The sequence below is a fragment of the Quercus lobata genome, unplaced genomic scaffold (assembly GCF_001633185.2).
Source record: "Quercus lobata isolate SW786 unplaced genomic scaffold, ValleyOak3.0 Primary Assembly Scq3eQI_1999, whole genome shotgun sequence".
Taxonomy (NCBI): domain Eukaryota; kingdom Viridiplantae; phylum Streptophyta; class Magnoliopsida; order Fagales; family Fagaceae; genus Quercus; species Quercus lobata.
This window is the reverse complement of record NW_022154714.1, coordinates 111,968-135,562: the sequence shown is the minus strand read 5'-3', so window position 1 is coordinate 135,562 and position 23,595 is coordinate 111,968. Positions and strand designations below refer to the sequence as shown.

The 23,595-nt window shown below is 36.3% G+C and overlaps 1 protein-coding gene across 1 annotated transcript; it reads left to right on the top strand.

The window, feature by feature from the left end:
* Window positions 1–22,403, top strand: LOC115973069 (tropinone reductase-like 1). The gene is made up of 2 exons (XM_031093309.1): window positions 1–65; window positions 21,362–22,403. Exons 1-2 carry the CDS (start codon window positions 1–3, stop codon window positions 22,161–22,163), a joined length of 867 nt encoding a protein of 288 aa, XP_030949169.1. The 3' UTR covers window positions 22,164–22,403.
* Window positions 22,404–23,595: the final 1,192 nt, after the last annotated feature.

Here is a 23,595-nt window from a genome sequence, read left to right as displayed (position 1 = left end):
ATGGCTATCTTACTTCCTCACAAGGAATCAATGCTAAGGGGTCTCAGTGGTTTGAGCTCAATAAGGTAGATTAAGCGATAATTTAATATCATGTTCACACTAGTGATTTCAAACGATAAAAGATAATAATTCTTATTTTCAAAGTAATATTGTGTTTGCCAAGAATCTTATTGTTACACCGATAAATTTTGGTATTTTCAAGAGATATTTTTAGGATTCAAATTTTTCCTCCCCATTATAGCTATTGAATATTAAAATAATATCTTTCGTGTGAAAGTTGTAACTCAAGACCTATCTCATATAAAAACTCTTAAGAACTACCATATAGGACTGCACTTTGGGCCATTTGAGACTTTTGTCCAAGATTTTTGTGTCATTGAGTCCAACCAATCTAAGCCCATGAAAACGAAGCAATAAAGGTTCCTTATAAGCCGACATTGATTTCTTGGACATTGGCCTATACGTAATGGTGAAAAAGCACCTAAATGGGCCTTAACTGGACTCAAACACAGAATAAGCAAGTTGAGCCAAAAACTTGCATAGTACAAGCCCAGCTCTGAGAAAAATTTTCAAGCTACCATCTTCTAGATACAAACTCATGTAAAAAAAAAATTACTATTATTTCACTCATTTTTCACATATATTTTTTATATTATAAAATGTTAAAATTATTAACAATTGTACTATAACAGATTACAAACTTATTTGACAATGAATGTAATTAATATCACATCAACACCATAATAAATAAATTAATTACATTTTTCTTAATGTTTTAAAGGTTAACACATCAATTTATATTAACTATTTAATAAAAATGGTATAACCATAACACTTTTTTAAAAAAGAAAAGTGTTTACAAGACCGAACATATTAAATTTGATTTCACTCAATGTTGAGACAATGTCCTCTTTTGTAGTACATATTGAGAAAAAGAAAAGTCCATGAAGGGATTTATGACAAGAGACAAGATGATATCATAATGTGATCCTTACATGTTTTTTCACTTTTTGAACAATTTAAAAAGAGAAGTATTACGAGTGAATTTATGAGACAAGGCAATATTGATGAGACATTTTACATGCTTTTATTTTTATTTTTATTTTTATTTCTTAAAACAGAGAATAACACAATGAATTAATTAAGGATGCAATATTTATCCAATAATAGAGAAGAATCATGGAGTACTACTAAGGGTCCATTTGGATTGAGCTTATTGTTGCTGAAACTGAAAACTGAAAACTGAACAGTACATGAACAGTATGTGAACAGTACATGAACAGTATGTGAACAGTAACCCAATATAAGGTTACTGTTTACGTGCAGAAAAAACAAAAAAAAAAAAAAACGTGGAACTGAAAACGCAAAAATAAACCCTCTCCAAACGCTCACTAAATTCTATAACTCCATTTATCAGACAATGAACTAAGGTCATTATTATGTGCTAATTCCAATGGAGATATGTGACTCTTTTTGCAGTGTAATGTAATGTGACAGGTAAAGATGAGACATCGGTTATGACCGATTTGGATCTCGTGCAACATTTAGGATATCGCATAGGATGCAATAGAATCCAAGAACTAATAAAATATTAAAAAATAAGTTGAAGAAATGTCTGCAATTGGATGATATTTGTTTTTTAAAACCTTTTACAGTTTATTCTAAAACTTCTTATTTTTTGTTTCCTTTTTTTACTTTTCAAATCCAATCCAATGGTTACTAGCTATTCCTTCAACTTGTCTAACTTTTTGTTGACCATTAGATGCTATTGCATCTTGTGCAATACCTAGTATATTGTATAGGATTCAAATCTAGCTGCTACATTATTCATAATAAAAATAGAGACACGTCAATAATTAATTAAAAAAAGATAATTAAATTTATTTGCATAATTAATTACAAAGGCATTAGAAGGACTAATGGACTATATTACATGCCTTTCCCTATCTAGATTTAACAACAAAGAGTCCTCTAAGGGGATTTCAAAAGTGAAATAAAGTTTTTTGGTTGACAACAATTATGTTTGCATCCGTGCATTGATTGACTTCTCCAAGAGTAAGACAATGTTAAGTTTATATAATTTTTTTAAAATGAAAGTTAAAATTTCATTTTGTTGGTATAAAAAATGACAAAAGTCAAAATGAGAGAAACCTACATTCGTTTCTAAAATTTGGCTTGAACTAAATCTTTACCCTTAGTCTTAGGGTTTTTTTTTTTTTTTTTTGGCAATAAAAAATAAAAGAGTTAGGAACTAGCCATGGCTATCTTACATCCATCTTGAGGAATCAATGCTAAAGGGTCTCAAACTCAATGTTTTGAGTTCAAAAAGGTGGATTAAGCCATAACCTAACATCATGTTCATCAAAGCAATGGAAGTTTTAGACGATAAAAGACAATAATTCTTAAGTTAAATTAGCATATTATGGTATTTTTAACAAAGATTTTCAAGATTCAAACCTCCCCCGCTCCATTATAGCTATCGAATTATCAAAAACATTAACATAATGTCTTTCTCGTAAAAGTTGGAACTCAGGACTTGTCTCATATAAAGATCCTTATAGGACTGCACCTTGGGTCATGAGACTTTTCCCAAAATTTTTGTGACATTGAGTCCAACCAACCTAAGCCCATGGAAACGAAGCAATAAAGGGTCCATATAGACTTGCACTAGTTTCTTTGAAAATGGAATAAACAAAATGGTGAAAAAAGCATTGATATGGGGCCTAACTCGACTCAAACCCAAAATAAGCAAGTTGAATCAATAGCTTGCATAGTACAAGGCCAGCCTTGATTTCACTCATTTTTTACATATAATTATAGCATGTTAAAATTATTAGCTATCAAACTATAAAGATTAAAAGTTTACAAATTCATTTGCCAATGAATGTGATTTTTTTTTTGAGAAAGCTTCAACTTATATCAGTTTTTGGTATAGGTAGGAGATTGAACCCTATATATCTTATTCAACCATAAATTTTTTTATTAATTGAGCTCACTGGAATTCACAATGAATGTGATTTAATAAATAAATAAATAATATTTTCTTAATGTCTTAAAAGTTAACACATCAATTTATAAAAACTATATAGTAAAATTTGTATAACTTATAACACTCTCTTTTTTCTTTTTTCTTTTTTATTTTTTTTATTTTTTTATTTTTTTACGTTTACAAGAGCGAGCACATTAAATTTGATTTAACTTGATGTTGAGACAATGCCCTCTTTTGTTTTGCATATTAATTAAACGAGAAAAAGAGAAGTACAACTCAATGTCGAGACAATGTTCACTTTTTTAGTACAAATTAATTAAAAGTGAAAAAGAAAAGTCCATGAAGTAATTTATGATGAGAGACAAGATGATATTATAATGTGATCCCTACATGTTTTTTCACTTTTCGAACAATTTGTTTTAAGTTGAAAATGAACATGAAAAGAGAAGGACTAGGAGTCAATTTATGAGTCAAGACAAGGCAATATTGATGAGACATTTTACATGTTTTTGTTTTTATTTTTATTTATTTTTTAAAAGCAAAGAACAATACAATGAGTTAATTAAGCATGTAATATTTATCCAAAAATAGAGAAGAATCATGGATTACTACTGAATTTGATAATGCCATTTATCTGGTAATGAACTAATAAGGTCATTATTATGTGCTGAATCGAATGGAGAAATGAGACTTTTTTTGTAGTGTAATGTAATGTGACAAGTAAAGATGAGACATTTGGTTGTAACCGATTTAGATCTTGTGAAATATTTAGGGTATTGCATAGGATGCAAGAGAGCATCCAATGACTAATAAAAAATGAAAAAAAATAAATAAATAGTTGAAAAATTTTATGTAATTGGATGAGATTTTAAAAAAAAAAACTTTTTACCATTTATTCTATAACTTTTTTTTTTTTTTTTTTTTTTTAACTTCTTGGATCCAATCTAATGGTTACTTGCTTCTTTTTTCTTTTTTCTTTTTTCTTTTTTTTTTTTTATTTATCTTATCTAACTTTTTGTTGACCATTAAATGTTATTGCACCTTGTGTAATACCTATTATATTGTAAAGGATTCAAATCTAGCGGCTACATTATTCATAATTGTGGAGCCCAGCAATTCGTGGACCAGGCCCATTTGCCCTTAGAGAGTCCGAGGGCCCAATCCGAGGAGAACTGTGGCCCAAGCTCCATGACGCCGAGCACGGACCAATTTTTGGGAGGCAGCCGAGGACAGTCTAGTCCTCGGCAGGCCCATAATCCGCCCAGAATAAAGGGATAAATTCGTAAGGAAATCCAAAATACCTTGGGGCGATTACCCTAAATACCCTTCTGGATAAGGCCCAATGCCTGACAGAACCGTACTCTACAGCTTTATCAAGTCATCCCCAACAATTCCAGGATTAGACTGATGGGACCAATGTCAGTATTTGTAAAGACTGACCCTACACGTGGACGAAGGACATCGAACGCACACTAGTATAAAAGGAGAAGTAAGTGAATCTAGCGTGAGGGGGGGGAAAAAAGGAGACTTCATGAAGAAGATCGCCGGAACGAGGAGCCCATTCTCAGAAGTGGCAGCATGGCGGGGCTTTAAACGTTTAGGCCCAGTCCATTTTCCACAGGGATCTTTCTGAAATCCAGACCGGACCATCCCCCCGTGACCAAGCCCAAGCTTTTCAAGCCCACTCTCTACAAATCGTATTGTGAGGGATCTCTCCCGCGTGAACCCAAAAATGTCACTGGGCCGCGCAGGAATCGTGTCCTTACAATTGGCGCCGTCTGTGGGAAGCATGCGCGCTTGGCGCAGGTGGCGGTGGAGTCAACTCTCTACTAAGCAAAAATTCACGGAGCTTCCTCCGTCTCCTTTGACGTGCAGCTGTTGTTCCGACATAAACTTCTGCTAGGGGCTACTCCTTGCAGCGCCCATGGCGTAGGCAGCCCTAGGGGCTTTTGGCCTCAAGCCGGCTCTCCCCGCCCTGATCTAGGGGCTTACATCCGAAAAACAAACAAATACCAAAAGTAAATCTCGTAAGTTTTGGACAGAACCAAGGTCTTGCATGGTCCTCGGACTCAAACCTATGGGGAAACCAAGTACAAGAGATGAAAACCAAAAGTTTTGGACAGAACCAAGGCCTTGCATGGTCCACGGACTCAAGCCTATGGGGAAACCAAACACAAAAAAATAAATCTCGTAAGTTTTGGACAGAACCAAGGTCTTGCATGGTCCTCGGACTCAAACCTATGGGGAAACCAAGTACAAGAGATGAAGACCAAAAGTTTTGGACAGAACCAAGGCCTTGCATGGTCCACGGACTCAAGCCTGTGGGGAAACCAAACACAAAAAAATAAATCTCGTAAGTTTTGGACAGAAACCAGGTCTGATGGTCCTCAGACTCAAACCTATGGGGAAACCAAGTACCAAGAGATGAAAACCAAAGTTTTTGGACAGAACCAGGCCTTGATGGTCCACGGACTCAAGCCTATGGGAAACTAAACACCAAAAAAATAAATCTCGTAAGTTTTGGACAGAACCAAGGCCTTGCATGGTCCACGGACTCAAGCTATGGGAAACCAAACACAAAAAAATTAATCTCGTAAGTTTTGACATTAACCAAGGTCTTGCATGTCCTCGGACTCAAACATGGGGGAAACCAAGTTACAGAGATTGGAAAACCAAAAGTTTTGGACAAGAACCAAGGCCTTTGCATGTCCACGGCTCAAGCCCTATGGGTGAAACCCAAACACAAAAAAATAAATCTCGTAAGTTTTGGGACATAACCAAGGTTCTTGCATGGTCCTCGGACTCAAACCTATGGGGAAACCAAGTACAAGAGATGAAAACCAAAAGTTTTGGACAGAACCAAGGCCTTGCATGGTCCACGGACTCAAGCCTGTGGGGAAACCAAACACAAAAAATAAATCGTAAGTTTTGGACAGAACCAATCTTGCATGGTCCTCGGACTCAAGCCTATGGGGAAAGCAAGTACAGAAAAGAAATCAAAGGACAGAACCAAGGCCTTGCATGGTCCTCGGACTCAAAGCCTATGGGGAAACCAACACAAAAAGAAATACGAGTTTTGGAAGAACCAAGGCCTTGCCTGGTCCTCGGATCAAACCTATGGGGAAACCAAGTACAGAGAAATCCAAAGTTTTGGACAGAACCAAGGCCTTGCATGGTCCACGGACTCAAGCCTATGGGGAAACCAAACACAAAAAAAATAAATCTCGTAAGTTTTGGACAGAACCAAGGTCTTGCATGGTCCTCGGACTCAAACCTATGGGGAAACCAAGTACAAGAGATGAAAATCAAAAGTTTTGGACAGAACCAAGGCCTTGCATGGTCCACGGACTCAAGCCTGTGGGGAAACCAAACACAAAAAATAAATCTCGTAAGTTTTGGACAGAACCAAGGTCTTGCATGGTCCTCGGACTCAAACCTATGGGGAAACCAAGTACAAGAGATGAAAACCAAAAGTTTTGGACAGAACCAAGGCCTTGCATGGTCCACGGACTCAAGCCTGTGGGGAAACCAGACACAAAAAAGTAAATCTCGTAAGCTTTGGACAGAACCAAGGTCTTGCATGGTCCTCGGACTCAAACCTATGGGGAAACCGAGTATAAGAGATGAAAATCAAAAGCTTTGGACAGAACCAAGGTCTTGCATGGTCCACGGACTCAAGCCTGTGGGGAAACCAAGCACAAAAAAAACAAATCTCACAAGCTTTGGACAGAACCAAGGTCTTGCATGGTCCTCGGACTCAAACCTATGGGGAAACCAAGTATAAGAGATGAAAATCAAAAGCTTTGGACAGAACCAAGGTCTTGCATGGTCCACGGACTCAAACCTATGGGGAAACCAAGTACAAGAGATAAACATCACAAGTTTTGGACGGAACCAAGGTCTTGTATGGTCCTCGGACTCAAACCTATGGGAAAACCAACTACTCGTAAGGAAAAACTACATTACGTAGAATTTGGATTCATCTGAGGAAAGCTCTCCACTCGCCATTGGGTCAGTTCCCAAACTGCGGGGATTCGCAAGTCTGCTCTTAGATCTGCAGCACCAAGGGAATCGATGCGACGTAGGGCAATACGTCACCTGAGAAACAATTTGAGTTCTTTACCCTCCGTCAACTCCTCGGACGGTACTCTCATACTTATCACAGAATATTCAATTGTTATTTTTGCTAGTTTCCTGAGTTAAACTTGCTATGAGTTATCGCCGTAATGTTTGGTAGTGTTGGTACATTAGAATTGATTGGATTATGTTTCAAAACTTCCTGCTCTAAGTATCATTGAAGAAACAGACACAGGGAGCACACCCTTCCACAAAATAATGTTGCAAAAAGAGTAGTATTCAAAATAAGTAGGCAAAATTTCCTTTCTTATTAAAACAAAGAAACAGTACAGCATACAACAAAAAGCTGAAATCAACTTGTGATAAAACTTGCTACATGATAGAAAGGAAAGTTACAAGGAAGCAAGAGAAGGCCGAGGAGGTAGCACAGACGAGAGGTGGGCTACTGCTTCGAGGCCTTGTCCCTTCCCCCATGCTTTCGCATGCCCATAGCTCCGGCAGCAAAGGAGCCCAACTTGAGCCTCACGCCGCAGTGGGGAGGATGCAGGTAGCACAGAGGAGAGGTTGGCTACTGCCTCAAGACCTCGTTTCATCCTCAACGCTTTCACGTGCCCGAAACTCAGGCAGCAAAAGAACCTGACCTCAGGCTAACACCATCTACAAAGAAGATGCAGGGAGCCGGAAGTTGGGAAGCCCCCGCAGAAATTTGCCGGCTGCAAGGTAGACAGTGCTGATGGTGGAAATTCCTTCTTCGGACATACCAAAAATCTGGCATGACCAGAACCTGCTTCGGATTTTGACTAAAAGCGTGGGAAACACCCTCTCCCCTCTGTCATAAGGGAATATTTCTTTGAATCTATGCCTTCGTTGCCCATATATCACTCTTCTGAGCCTGAGGAGAACGTGGCGCCTTTGCGGCGGAGAGAGTTTTTCTTCCCCGACCCTCGTCTCAAACATGACTTGCTGCGGGAGGAAGCTGAAGGAGGAGACTAAGGAGCTGGTGCCTAGGCAAAGAAACTTGCTCTCTTATTTATTTGAGGAGATAGGGTGGTGGCATTTAATTAGCGCAGCTTCCCGAGGAACGCTACAGACAAAACGTCTCCAGCTCGACTTCCAACAAACCTCTGCAACGACAAGACTAAAGGAGCCTCGTCGAGGTGCACCTCGAACATCGGGACACCCAAAAGTACCGCGTGGCCAAAGATTATGGAAATATCTCATGATCCGTGGGCCTAGTAAATTCGCGGCCCATGCCCTTGCTACATGATGGCCCACGGACTACGGCCCACGCCGGGTAATAACTAATGCCGAGGACAACCTCCTGCCCGGCCGCGTACGGGATACCTAAGGAGAGGGAATAAAACAGAACCAAGGCCTTGCATGGTCCTCGGACTCAAGCCTATGGGGAAACCAAGTATAAAAATTATTATTATTACAAGTTATGGACTGAACCAAGGCCTTGCATGGTCCTCGGACTCAAGCCTATGGGGAAACCAAGTATAAAAATTATTATTATTACGAGTTTTGGATAGAATCAAGGCCTTGTATGGTCCTCGGACCCAAACACGGCATCAAGCCTCCAGTTCTCTCCTCGGCCAGCATGGGTAATCATTACTTTTCACTGGTCGGCCTTATTGGGCCAAACACTTATATTAGAGTTATGGCAACATCTTTTTATTATCAAGTATTTTGGTCTTAGTTGTCATCGGTTTAGATACTTTCTCATTGAGCCGAGCAGCATTTACCAATATACAAAAACATAAACGGAATATGCAAAATGAAATAATAAACACTTTTATTAATATAAGAGATTATTACAATGTACGAAAAATGGCTCAAACAAGCCTATACAAAAGGAGAACTGCTGAAGCAACGATAACACTCGCAGTACAGAGAAGTAAACAGTCAGGCTTCTTCTAAAACTCATCTTCAAGGTCTCTTCAGTCTCTGCCTCAACATTGCTCATATCATGACAAGAACCTTCTTCGGAAAAGGATGAAGAACAAGGAAGAAGAATTGAAGGAGAAGGAAGAAGAATTGAAGGAGAAGGAAATAGTAAGGAAGAAATCAATGAAGAAGATGGAGGAGATGAAGGAGGAAGATGGAGGACATGAGTAAAGAAGGAGGAGAAGAAGAGAGAAGGGATGAAAAGAAAGAAAAGGAGCAAAAGAGGGAAAAGGGAAGGCACCAAGACGGAACTGGTGCTGGGAAGACTATAAGAGGAAAGCGGAGGAGGGCACCAAGGAGCAAAAGAGGGAGAAGCAGAAGCACTTAGCCCCTGCCTCAGCCCTGACTCCTAACACGTTGGTGCCATATTAGGTATGCTCATGAGGAGCCGGGTGGTGCTGGTCTTGGTTGTTCTCGACTCAGTCACGCCGAGAGTTCGACACGACGAGTCCCTGCTTCGGATTTTGGCTGAAAGAGAGGCGAGACAGATCTTAAGTCTGCGCCACCCTTGCCCTGATCGAGCCATTTCAAGCTTTATCAGAATATGGTGTCTAGAGGAGGGGCATGATTTCTTCATCATTTGTTGCGATCTCAGAAGAATAGAAGGGAGTTAGTACGAAAGTGATGGCCTCCTGCTTGCCTTCTTATAGGAAGAGCAGAACGGATGGCATTAAATGCATTCAACCTTCCCAAAGAATCTGAAGAAAAAAGAGGCGTCCGTTCCACTTCTCCACCTTATCAAATGAGCCGCCGGATATAAATGAGCCTCGTTAAGGGGAATTCATTAAGGGCGCGTCTGGGACATCCAAGCGGCAGGAGCAGATTCCGAGCGGATTAAAAGGAATCCCTCAAAAACCGCCTAACTTCCTGGGAAACCGCTCACATAAATGCGGGATCAAGCTAAATGGGCCATATTAAGGGCCCGGGTTTGCCAAAACCCTCCTTTCCAATCCGGAATTCGGATAGAAGGGTTTTGAGGGGCTATTGTGGGGCCCAGCAATTCGTGGACCAGGCCCATTTGCCCTTAGAGAGTCCGAGGGCCCAATCCGAGGAGAACTGTGGCCCAAGCTCCATGACGCCGAGCACGGACCAATTTTTGGGAGGCAGCCGAGGACAGTCTAGTCCTCGGCAGGCCCATAATCCGCCCAGAATAAAGGGATAAATTCGTAAGGAAATCCAAAATACCTTGGGGCGATTACCCTAAATACCCTTCTGGATAAGGCCCAATGCCTGACAGAACCGTACTCTACAGCTTTATCAAGTCATCCCCAACAATTCCGGGATTAGACTGATGGGACCAATGTCAGTATTTGTAAAGACTGACCCTACACGTGGACGAAGGACATCGAACGCACACTAGTATAAAAGGAGAAGTAAGTGAATCTAGCAAGGGGGGGAAAAAAGGAGACTTCATGAAGAAGATCGCCGGAACGATCCATGCACAGAACAGAGAAAGTCCTCCGTTGGACAGCCGGAAAGGACCACAAGGGTCCTCGGATCAAGTCCGAGGAGCCCATTCTCAGAAGTGGCAGCATGGCGGGGCTTTAAACGTTTAGGCCCAGTCCATTTTCCACAGGGATCTTTCTGAAATCCAGACCGGACCGTCCCCCCGTGACCAAGCCCAAGCTTTTCAAGCCCACTCTCTACAAATCGTATTGTGAGGGATCTCTCCCGCGTGAACCCAAAAATGTCACTGGGCCGCGCCGGAATCGTGTCCTTACAATAACAATATAAACAAATTCGAAACACATACCCACGGTGGTAGACTTGGCTTGGCAGCAGGCTGAGGGGCTGTAGTGGCCTGAGGGTTTGTTTTCCCCATAATGTTCCATCAAAACCACAACAGTACACTCACAGTATAATTCACAACCAAACATGGTCAACCAATAAATAAAGTTCACGAACAAACAAACTTTCATGAAATCTCTTTGCATAAAAAAACTCATATATATATATATATATATATACACATACATACCAGTATATGATCTCCCCAGAAGAAGCTCTACACACGTGAACAGTACGGACCCCTAGCCCCAAAGAACCCAGGGAAGCAAACCCACCTCGAATCTGAGTCTGAGCCCACCATATCATCATCCACCTCCTTGTTCTTTATTATCTTATTATTTTTTTAAACCAGCTCATCAAACTGCTCTCTCAGCCTCTCGTGACTCGCCTCCAAACTCTGGAACCGATCCACCTGAGCTTGGTACAGAGCAGTTTCTGATTTATCTCCAGCCATGGAGGTCCCCTGGACATGTTAAGTTTGGAGTTTGGACTGAGGGTTTGTTTTCTCCATCTGGTTTATAGGGTCGGGTTGTTGAAGGGTACTTAGGGTTTGTTTTCTCCGTCTAGTTTATATATATATATGATAATGATGAGTCTGAGTTTAAGTCGTATTGGTTAGATAGATAGAGTTTTACTCCTTGTTAAACAAAAATAATTTTATTTTAAAAAAATAATAATGATTTATTTTTTAAATATTGTGTTGACGTGGAAAATTGTGGAAGTTTCAGAGGTTTCGGTTATATATATATATATATATATATATTAATTATATGATTGAAATGAAGTCTCCATGTTCTAATAGTTTTTGGAGCAGATAATAATTTATTATGGTATTAAATTAAGGGTGCATTTGGATAATTTATTGCAAAATGGTATTTTGGATTTAAAATAAGTGTTTATAAAAAAGTTTTGAATAGTTACTATTACAAAACAGAGTTTTAGATTTTAAAAATATGCTTTTAAATTCTCAAAATGCTGAACTAAATGGACTCTAGGATAGAGATATATATGTAATGTACAATACATATACTATTCTGGTTTTGAATTGAACTATATTTGAATTAACATTTGGGAATTGTAATACACATCAGGCTAGATGGCAAAGTCGCAATTATAACTGGTGGGGCAAATATAAAATATAAAACAATTTTAAATTGGTATTTGTGAGTTGTAAATTTTGAACTTTGAACTTTGTTTATGTATTTGTATTTTGGTACTTTGCCTTCTATTCGCAGTTTCACTAATTTGTGTCAAAAAAAAAAAAAAAAAATTCCCAATGTTCCTTTAATATAAATTATGAATTATAATTATAGGTATTTTTTAGTATATTATTTTTAATCAGAAAGTAAGATCTTACGATCCTCGTGCCGATCTTATGATCCGATCTTTGAACCCTTTCACCAATCCCTTGTAGAATTTCAATCCTAATAACCTTGGTAAAAATATCATGCTGGTCCTTATGTTTTTGGGGTCACTTTTAATTTGGTTTCTATATTTTAATATGAGTCAATTTGGTTTATGTTATTTTCAAATTGCAGCCATTGTTATCATGCTTAAAGGCTTATAAAGTAATATTAAAAAAATTTTAATTAACATTAAAAAAAAACCACCTAGTATTTTCATAATTAAAAAAAAGGTCCAAAAAAAAACCATTTTAATAGTTAAAGGCATTTTGTTATCAAAAATAAAAAATAAAATAGTTAAAGGCATTTTTGCCAGGCGACATCGAGTTCTTATTTCCCATGAAAGTTTTGATTTCAAATAGGAATATATATGTAATTTTAATGTACAACATATATATTATTCATATTAAAAAAAAAAAAAAAACTCAAGGAACACACGCGAAACGCTGCCGTATCACACAACGGCAATCAAACTCACGTGCTAGTGTTACCGATAAACCTCACACGTATAAATACTTATCCAAACGGCACCGTTTTACTAACAGTTTAACCTCCACCATTCCCGCGAATTTGTTAGCTATCTCAAAGCTAATTCCCACGAATTTGTTAGCTATCTCATAGCGAATTTGTTAGCTATCTAATAACTCATAGAATAGCTAATTCCCACGAATTTGTTAGCTATAGCTATGAGATAGCTAACAAATTCGTGGGAATTAGCTATCTCATAGCTACCATCATTACTGCTATGACTAGCATAAATATCTCCGTAACAACCTCTAAATCTCCCGCGAATTTGTTAGCTATCTCATAGCTACCATCATGATGGTATACCAACATCAACGTAATAGATTATTTAAGCAACCAATACATAAATGAATAATACTAAAGCTACAGCCTATTTTACAGACAGCTAGTTGATGTTATGAGTTATTATTGATAAATAAAAAAATAATTTTAATGGTAAGTCCAGATAAGAGCTAATAAAAATAAGCCACATCAATAATTTGTAAAAATATTATAAAATAATTTGTGGCTGTAGACTTTAATTGACACATGGTACACAATTAGACTTTAATTGATATTCAATTTGAAATTTGATTGAATTTTCTCTCAATTTTTTCTTTATGATTTTCAATGGTAGTTTCAGGAAAATTTTTAGGGGGATCGTTCAAATTCGTGTTAAAGAACTTAATAATTAGGATGATAAAATGAGATCTTTTCCGAAGGAAGATTTTTTAAGTTAACACAAGTTCTCTTAAAAAATGAACCTTAAGGTAGAAGATAAATTTATTCATAATACTAGTAAGAGAATAAATGATAAATTATAAATTCATTAGGCATATTGTTTCTTAGTATAATGAAAATATTAATTATTTTTGCAAATATAAAATCTTGGAAATCATCTATAGCCTCTTATTATAATAAAGTTATTAATTATTGTTGTTAAATAAACTTTAATTATTATTGATTAGATATATACTTAAATTTATTATTTATTAGTTTTTGTCTCTTTACTCTTTTCGATTCTTTTATTTAACAATTCAACTCAACTTTGACAACTTATTGGTATTTGTAATTCATTAAGAACTTTTATGGTGTCTTTTGCATTACTCTATTAACAATTCAACAAAATAATTTAATCATTAAAAAAAAAAAGTCTTCACATGCCACTTCCACTATCTTACACATAATTTGTCTTTTAGTGTATACACTTTACTATCCACTTACTTTTTTGAGATTTAAGATCAATAAATTACTAATATTTTTTTGTTGGGCTTGCTAGATTTTTATTAAAAAAAATAAAAAAAATTGATCAAATTAATTTGTTGTTGGAATTTTTTTTTTTTTTTTTTTAAATTTAGGAAGGCCAAAATAAAATTCGGTGTTGAATATAAATTGGTTTGCCTTTTGGGCTTCTTTTAGGGGTTCAAGTTTTTATTTTAGGACGATTAAAATAAATAATTTTAAAAATATTATATATAAAAATATTTTTTTTCCCAAGTAGGGGATTCATTTGAACACTTGGAGACAACTTGGCGCAACCCCTGGTGATTTTCTCAAATTGTATTGCCTTGCATTTAGGCATTTTCATATAAATGGTACTCCCTCCATCTCAAATTGTTTGGCCTGTATTCCATTTTGGGATGTCCCAAAATAATGTCCTGTTTGAAAAGTCAAACACCATTAATTTATTAACATTCCCTTTATACCTTTAATTTATTTGTGAGAGCATTTTTTAAAAAATTAAAAAAAAAAAAGTTAAAACCTAAATTTTGAAATCCACTCTACATGTCATCTTTATTCAAATTATGTTAAAAAATAATTTTTTGATAAATTTGTTTAAAGGTAATTTAGGAAATTTTTAACATTTTTTAGAGAGATAAGACAGTCAATAATGCTTCCCTAAATAATTGGATTTTTCTAACTGGGCCAAACAATTTGGGAATGAGGGAGTACATGATAGTACAATAGATTATTGTTGTTTTTACTCACGACATTTGTCTTCAATATAGGTATTTTTTTATGGATTTTTTTTATTATTATTTTTTTTTTTTTTATGGCCAGAAAATTTTATTAACAGAAACACAAGCTATAGCGACAAGCCAACCTCACCCCTCACAACGGAAACAAAACAAGGGGGGATGTTGCCTACAACAAAAGAACCAAAAAAATTACAATCTAAAGACCATTTAACTAGAGAGTGAGGAGCATAATTACATTGCCTATTTACCCAGCAAACTGAAATGCTTGGGGAAGTTGCCAAGAGAGCTCGAGCATCAGCGATGGTGGACTCTTGATATGCCAAGGAGGGGCAGATTCATTGTCAGACAAGATTGGCACAAATCTGGGAATCTAACTCAACACACATGGCCTCAAAATCCAAATAGGATGCTATGGATAACGCCCACTTCAAAGCCTCAGCTTCAGCCTAGAGAGAGAGGGTGGTTTTCACTTTCTTTGAACAAGCAAATACAAGCTCCCCTCACTAGTCTCTAGCAACAACTGCAATGATAGAGAAATGCAGGCCCACAGCTACATCAACATTAATCCAAGTTGAGTGGGGGGAGGGGGGGACCAATGTTGAGAATGAGCTGAGCTATTCAGGCTGCGAAAGCCAATGTTGATGTTGCAACAAATTGCAAATTTAGTTCTGAACAAGGTCCTAACCTAGTAACCTGCAATTTCTTTTTTCCCACCTAACTTGCATTTGATTGGGTAACAAGTACTTAGTTTAATGTAAATAAATAATGTCTTCAAAAAAAAAAAAAAGTACATAAATAATGAGATTAAAATTCAAAAATGCTACTAGTTAATTTTCAAATTCAATGATAACAGCCATATTTATAAACCAGTAAACATTAAACTCAAATTCTCGCATATTAAGGCAGAAGCTTCCATTGTGTTCTTTTAGGGTTTTTTTTTTTAAAAAAATAAATAAATAATAATAATACAGATCAGAATCGGGCAATACCTGAACCTAGCCTGATAATTTTGAGTTCGGGAAAAATCCGGTCCATTCTCTTTGTCCAAGATAAATCGGGTAATATCCAACACTTTTGGATTAGGTATCCGTTACCCAGTGGGTTTCAGCCATCCCTACATGAAAGGACGGAACCAGGATTCAAACTTAGGGGGGCCGAAGTTCTTTGTTCAAAGATTTTAAAAAATTAAAATATCAATATTAGAGGTTGACAAAGTTTCATTATTAGCATTAATTTATTAATTATTCTTTGTATTTTTTCTTTTTTTAAAAAAAATTTAATAATAGGATTTTATAATCAAGAGTTTTGCAAGTTAATTGACACATCTTAATATTTTTAGGGTCTAACTAATGTGTGGATGAAGCGATCAATATGTGGCATAAGAGTCTATAGCCGTAAGGGTGGAGTCATTTGAGAGGGACATAGAGCTCTCAAGTGAGAGGGAGAAATTAGGCAAAGGTTATTGGGTTTTTGTGATTTTTTTTCTAAGATTTGTAATTGATTTGTTGTTGTAGGGTCACGAATTGGGGCCCAAGCCCAAGTAATATGGGGTCTTGGTCCAAGGAGCCCAGAAACAATGAATTTGTAGAAAATGGGTCTTAGAACTAGGTCCTAGCGAGTTGGACAACGGTTGGTATTGGGCTATACAATGATTAAATACAAGTAAAACACGTTGACATCCATAGATTTTCATTCCGAGGAGGTTAAATGAATATATATTGATCACCATTTGAGTATTATGGCAGTTTAGATTGCTACAGTATTCTCTTTTTTTACTCCCCGTCTCCCCCCCCCCCCCACTCATGAGGACTCCCCATATTATATAGTCTTCTTGAAGCCATCGTGGTCCTACACTTGTTGATCTTCTGGATCCCTACTTGAGTGCTTGTCCCATCGGACACCCTTCTTCAGCCTTCTGTGAGTTGTGGTGGCCAAGGCAACACTGTTCACAGGTCCTCTCCACATAAATGCGGTCAGAAAAGTAATTGCAATGCATTTAATGCGGTAGCAGCAGCCTCTCCTTGGATATTTTGCATTTCCTTCTTCCCTACGGGTTTGTGAGGCACGTCCTTATTGCTAATGCCTATTTGGAGGGGGGGTCCGTCTGATTGCCAGAGTGCATATTTGAGCTACATTCATCACGTCCGAGGAGGCACTCTTCCTCGGATCGTCCTCCAAATGCTACTTGCCTATGAGAGCTAAATTGGAAATCCCTTTAGCAACCATTTCCTCTCCTCGGACTTTGCTAATTATCCCGGGTGTGGCCCAAAGCCCATTACATGATTTGGAATCTTTGCCCCTACAGTTGTTATAGACCAAATTTATGATTTGTCCAAAGATTTTCTTAATATCTATATATGTGCATTTTTTATAGATTTTTCTTGTTATCTATTTGTTGGATTTCTTGGGTCAATTTATAGATTTTTTTGGGAAAGGGGGCCAAGTATATAAATTTAAGAGCTAGAATTAAAATTCTTTTTGTTAATATACATACTGGTATATATTTTTTTCAAAGGTTGGGGGGGGGGGGGGGCATGGCCCTCTCTGCCCTTGAGTAGTTCCATCCCTGATTGGCACGCCTTAATATTTTCAGGGTCTAACTAATGTGTGGATGAAGTGATCAATATGTAGCATAGGAGTTGTCTATATAGCTATAAGGGTGGAGTCATTTGAGAAGGGCATAGAGCTCTCAAATGAGAGGAGAAATTGGGCAAAAGTTATTGGATTTTTGTGATTTTTTTTTTCTTTTAGGATTTGTAATTGATTTATTGTTATTATTGTTTTTGCTTAGATCAGATTTATGATTTTCCAAAAATTTTCTTATTATCTGGATATATGCATTTTTTTTTATAGATTTTTCTTGTTATCTATTTGTTGGATTTCTTGGGTCAATTTATAAATTTTTTGGAGAAAGGAGGCCAAGTATATAAATTTAAGAGTTAGAATTAAAATTCTTTTTGTTAATATACATACTAGTATATATTTTTTTCAAAGGTTGGGTGGGGCCATGGCCCCCCTCTACTCTTGAGTAGTTCTGTCCCTACCTACATGCATCAACATGCATGTAAAACTTTAGAAAGTTGCTCATGAGTTGCACATTTATTGAATGAACAAAATAATGCAGCCAACCTAATGAAGATTATTGAATGAACTAAATAATGCAGCCGACCCAATGAAGATAAATTAACTGCCATAGACTTTTGGGTTAAGAAACACATTGCCATAGACTTTTGTGTTAATAAACACCCACCTTATAATTTAATTTATAAATAAATAAATAAATAATAAAAAAACCAACCCACTTGCCAAGCGAATACGATTTTAGGCTTCGGAGCTTATCCTATAAATTTAACTCGATAAATTCATGAGGCTATTTGTGGCACGATCCCTCTTCTTTGTCTTTCCTTTAAACACATAAATCAAAGGTCGTCGACAATCTATTCCCATACTTCGAAGGGTTACAAAATATTCCTCTTTGTCTCCTTCTCCCTGTTAGCAATGGCAATGTGCAAAAAGGTCAGAAACTGTGTGTAACTAAGTTCTTACATTACTTTATGCTTGTTTTGCTTTACGTTATTTTCATTAATATATACCTTTTGTAGCATATTTTATTGTTGGAGTAAACAGCATTTAGGCTAGTGATATGGCCCATATGCATGGCAGGCCAGCCCTTCCACTAGGCCCATTAGGCAATGGCTTAAGGCCCCCTAGTGGAAGGAGGCCTTAAAATTTTGGAAAAAATTGGGTAGCATATATATAGTCTGAAAAATTAAACTTTGCCCCAATATATCAACAAATTATTTTTGGCCCCTAATGAATCTTGAAAAAAAAAATTGAAGAAGTAAATAAAATCTGCTCCATCCTTTTGACCCAAGAACAAGAAGAAAATACTCTAGTCTAAACAAAATCAGTTGTCCCAAAAATAAAGACATTTAACCTCTAGACAAATCAACATGAACTATAAGCTATGTCTAAAAAAATTACACAAAACAATTACAAATCAAAAATCCCAAATCCCAAAATTTTTTACCCATATCGTATCTTTCTATGTCTTGCTCTCTTAGCTCTCCCTTAGCCATTTGCATAAAGTCATTCTTCCTCTCCAATAATCACAACTGATCTAATTTGAATCCCTTCCTTTGGTGGCTGGGCATCGCACCTCCACTTCTTCTCTGTTTGATCTATTTTCACACTAACACACTAGTAGAATCGACTAAGGTATGATCTTCTCCTCTCTAATATGAGTTTATTTTCCTCTCTCTTCTATGATCTAAGATCTGATATCTCATTCTTTGACACACTCTCTCTGCTGCCGCTAGTCTTGACTCTTTGTGTTTTGGGTTCATTGCTTTTTTCTTTAATGCAGTATTTTAAATATGGGTTGTGGTTGACATTGCTGTTAATAAGACTTGTGGACTGGCATTTTGGTTTTACTTTTACTGTATATATTTTTTAAACTTGGGTTTTATTTTAATTCTTTATGGGATGTGTTTTATTTTTATTCCAAATCCTACGTTTTGGACCTTTTAGTTGTGTATTACTACAACAAAAGACTTCAATATAGAAGAAGAAGAAGAAGAAACAAAAAAAAAAAAAAAAAAAAAAAAAAAAATTGGAACACGTGTAACTAAAAGAAGAAAAAAAAGGAAATAATAATACTAAAGGATTATAAAAAAAAAATGAAAAAACAAAAAGAAAAATTATCCCTTTTGCATCTCAAAAAAGAGATGTTAGAAAAACTTAAATACATAAATTTAATTAGATATTTTGTGTCTTTTAAGAAAAACAAATTTTAAATAAATATATTATGATATAAAAATATTAATTTTTTTAATACATAAATATAAAAAAGGCCCTTTTTAATTGTTCGCCTAAGGCCCCAAAATGTCTAGGACCAGCCTTGAGCAATGATGGACTTGATATGCCAAGTAGGGGAAGATTCGTTGTCAAACAAGAGATTGGCACAAATCTGGGAATCTGACTTGATGCACACAGCCTCAAAATCCAATTAGGATGCTACGGATAACGCCCACTTCAAAGCATCAGCTTCAACCTGGAGAGGGAGGGTGGTTTTCACTTTCTTTGAACAAGAAAATACCAGCTCCCCTCTACAGTCTCTAGCAACAACTGCAATGACAGAGAAATGTAGGCCCACAGTTGCATCAACATTAATCCTAGTTGAGTGGGGGGAGGGGGGGACCAATGTTGAGCATGAGCTAAGTTATTCAGGCTGCGAAGAGGAGGACTAGCCAATGTTGATGTTGCAACAAATTGCAAACAGGGTCCTAACCTAGTAACCTGCAATTTCTTTTTTTCCACCTAACTTGCATTCAATTGGGTAACAAGTACTTAGTTTAATGTAAATAAATAATGTCTTCAAAAAAAAAAAATTTACATAAATAATGAGATTAAAGTTCAAAAAAGCTACCAGTTATTTTTATTTTTATTTTTATTTTTTTAAGGACTACCAGTTAATTTTCAAATTCAATGATAACAGCCATCCTTATAAATCAGTAAACATTAAACTCCAATTCTCACATATTAAGGCAAAAGTATCCATTGTGTTCTTTTAGGGGTTTTTTTAAAAAAAAAATAAAAAATAAATAATAATATTGCAAATCAGAATCGGGCAATACCTGAACCTAGCCTGATAATTTTGAGTTCGGAAAAAATCCGGCCCATTCTTTTTGTCCAAGATAAATCGGGTAATATCCAACACTTTTGGATTGGGTATCCATTACCCGGTGGGTTTTAGTCATCCCTACATGCATCAACATGCATGCAAAACTTTAGAAAGTTACTCATGAGTCATGAGACATGACTCATGACTCATGAGTTGCCACATTTATTGAATGAACAAAATAATGCAACCAACCTAATGAAGATTATTGATTGAACTAAATAATGCAGCCGACCTAATGAAGATAAATTAACTGCCAAAGACTTTTGGGTTAATAAACACCCACCTTATAATTTATTAAAAATTAAAAAAAATTAAAAAAAAAAAAAAAAAACCAACCCACTTGCCAAGCGAATACGATTTTAGGCTTCAGAGCTTATCCTATAAATTTAACTCGATAAATTCATGAGGCTACTTGTGGCACGATCCCTCTTCTTTGTCTTTCGTTTGAGCATATAAATCAAAGGTCGTCGATGATCTATTCCCATACTTCGAAGGGTTAACAAAATATTCCTCTTTGTCTCCTTCTCTCTGTTAGCAATAGCAAAAAGGTTAGAAACTCTGTGGTTCACTAAGTTCTTACATTGCTTTATGCATGTTTTGCTTTACATTATTTTCATCAATATATACCTTTTGTAGCATATTTTATTGTTGGAATAAATAGCATTTTTGGCTAGTGCTATGGCCCATATGCATGGAGTATACTGCGTCGACTAAATTCAATTTAAAGGATTAGTACCTTAAAGTTCCACTCAAGTTTACTCAACATGAAATGATGCTCAAACAACTTCATTTTTCTTTTTGTCATCTTCAGAGATTTTAAAAGTTGAACCGTTGAAATATGAAATTTTAATTTGATTTGGCATAGGCTAATATTATATTTTATATAATGTAACCAGAAATAGTACAACATATTATTCAAGTTTTAAATCAGACTTGATTTTACATGTGGAAATTGTGCCATGTTCCTCTACTAATTCAATTCCATCTTCAGGCTAGATGGCAAAGTGGCAATCATAACTGGTGGAGCAAGCGGGATTGGAGCAAGTACCGTGCATCTCTTCCATGAACATGGTGCCAAGGTTGTCATTGCTGATGTGCAAGATAACCTAGGCCAAGAAATTGCAGTTAAGCTTGGGAAAAATGTTAGCTACATCCATTGTGATGTGACAAATGAAGATGATATCTGCAATCTTATTGACACCACCGTTGCCAAACATGGACAACTTGATATAATGTATAACAATGCGGGCATCATAGACTGCCCTAACCCATTAGGGAGAATTCTGGATACAAAGAAGTCAGAACTAGAGCGAATTATTAGCGTGAACTTGGTTGGCTCTTTCCTAGGAGCCAAACATGCCGCAAGGGTTATGGTACCACAGCGCAAAGGATGCATACTATTTACTACTAGCGCAGCCACAGCAATAGCAGGAATTTCAAGTCATGCTTATGCAGCCTCAAAGTGGGCAATTGTGGGGGTAGCTAAAGGCTTGGCAGCTGAGCTTGGCCAATATGGTATAAGAGTAAATTGTGTGTCTCCATTTGCAGTCTTGGGGACTGGTATATCTGCAGCGAGGAGTGAAGCTGATGTATCTAAAGCAGAATTCGCGCTAAGTAATCATGTTGGTAATCTAAAGGGACAAATTCTCAAGGCAGAAGATGTAGCACGAGCAGCACTATACTTGGCTAGCGATGAAGCAAATTATATAAGCGGGCTCAACCTTTTGGTAGATGGAGGGTATAGTGTGGTGAATCCTAACATGGTGAATATTTTAAGCGCCAACATGGGTTAGAATTTGAGTACTACTCCCCAACTCTTGTCTACTGTTGCATGGAATGTATAACAATAAGAGTCTTTATGACTTCGTAAGTATTTAAAATTGATATGTTGTGATTAGTGTATAATAATCACAACTAGTCACCACTTTAGTTCTGGTTTTGTAATTTTATTACTTACGATCAATAAAGATCCAAGCCGTTTATTTTAAAAAAGGAAATAAAAACTTACCACTTTTGGCAAGTTCTACCTTACCCAATGTAGAATTTTTTACTAGATTTTCTATTAATAATTAAATGTGTTCTCTATTCCACTCTACTCTACGCACAGGGTGGCAAGTTCTCAGTGTTGAAGATGTAGCACGAGCTGCACTCTACTTGGCTAGCGATGAAGCAAATAATATTCGCGGACTCAACCTTTTGGTAGATGGACGGTACAGTGTAGTGAATCCTAACATGATGGATTTTTTAAGCGCATTCACGATTTAGAATTGAAATACTACTTCTGGTTGGCTGCTGCATGGAATGTATAACAATAAGAGTCTTTATGATTTCATAAGATATGTTATGATTTCTAATATTGTAGATCATAACATTAGTAATTATAATTGTGACATGTTATGATCTAGAGCGGTTTTAACACTTACATGTTATGATCTATTTGCAATATTAGAAAACTAAAAAATCATCTTGTTTACAACTCTCTCCAATCCCTACCCTTAATGTAATTCCAAAGTATGATATAATTGTACTCCAAAAGTCAATGACAAAGCCAAGACTTGTAGTTAAGGGAGGTGGCTTTGTTGTTGGTTATGTGCAATGGCGAAGCTAGGAAATATTTTAAGGGGAGAGCCAAGGTAAACACAATAAAGTTCTTATGTATAAAAAAAATTACTAAAAAAATCTTAATTTCACAAATTAACTTTAACTTAAAAAAGTTGCTTTTACGCTCTTTCATAGCACTAAAATCACCTATAATTGATGCTAAACTAAATTGGTGCAAACAACATGAGAGGTCATTTTTGCATCAATTGTAGATCTCTCCCCCATAAGTTATTATGAAATATGAAATCTTGAATATTAAATTTTATAACCTCAATTCCTCAAATTGATAGAATAAACAAGTTTATAATGATAAATTAATTTAATTATCCAAGCCACTAATATCAATTAAAAAAAATGAACAAATTTCTATTATCAAATTATAATAAATTTAATTTAAGTACTAAACTAATCGGCCATGCTAAGGACCTAGGGCTACAGTACTCTATTCTAGTCCTAGATCCATAGTTACTTTAGTTTTTAGGATTGAAATTGTCGTATATCTTTTTTGTCAAAAACATTGTGGGGGGGGGGGGGGGGTGGAGATCGGTGATTTAGTTCTTCTTATTTTCTATTTTCTATTTCATTTTAGTACTATATTAAGAGAGTTTTTCAAAACTCAAGGGG

Bases quoted from the DNA above. Each gene is read 5' to 3' on its own strand.
- LOC115973069 (XM_031093309.1), top strand. From the start codon at position 1: ATGGCTATCTTACTTCCTCACAAGGAATCAATGCTAAGGGGTCTCAGT. The intron at 66-21,361 runs GTAGATTAAGCG...TTCCATCTTCAG, and splicing joins AGTGGTTTGAGCTCAATAAG to GCTAGATGGCAAAGTGGCAA.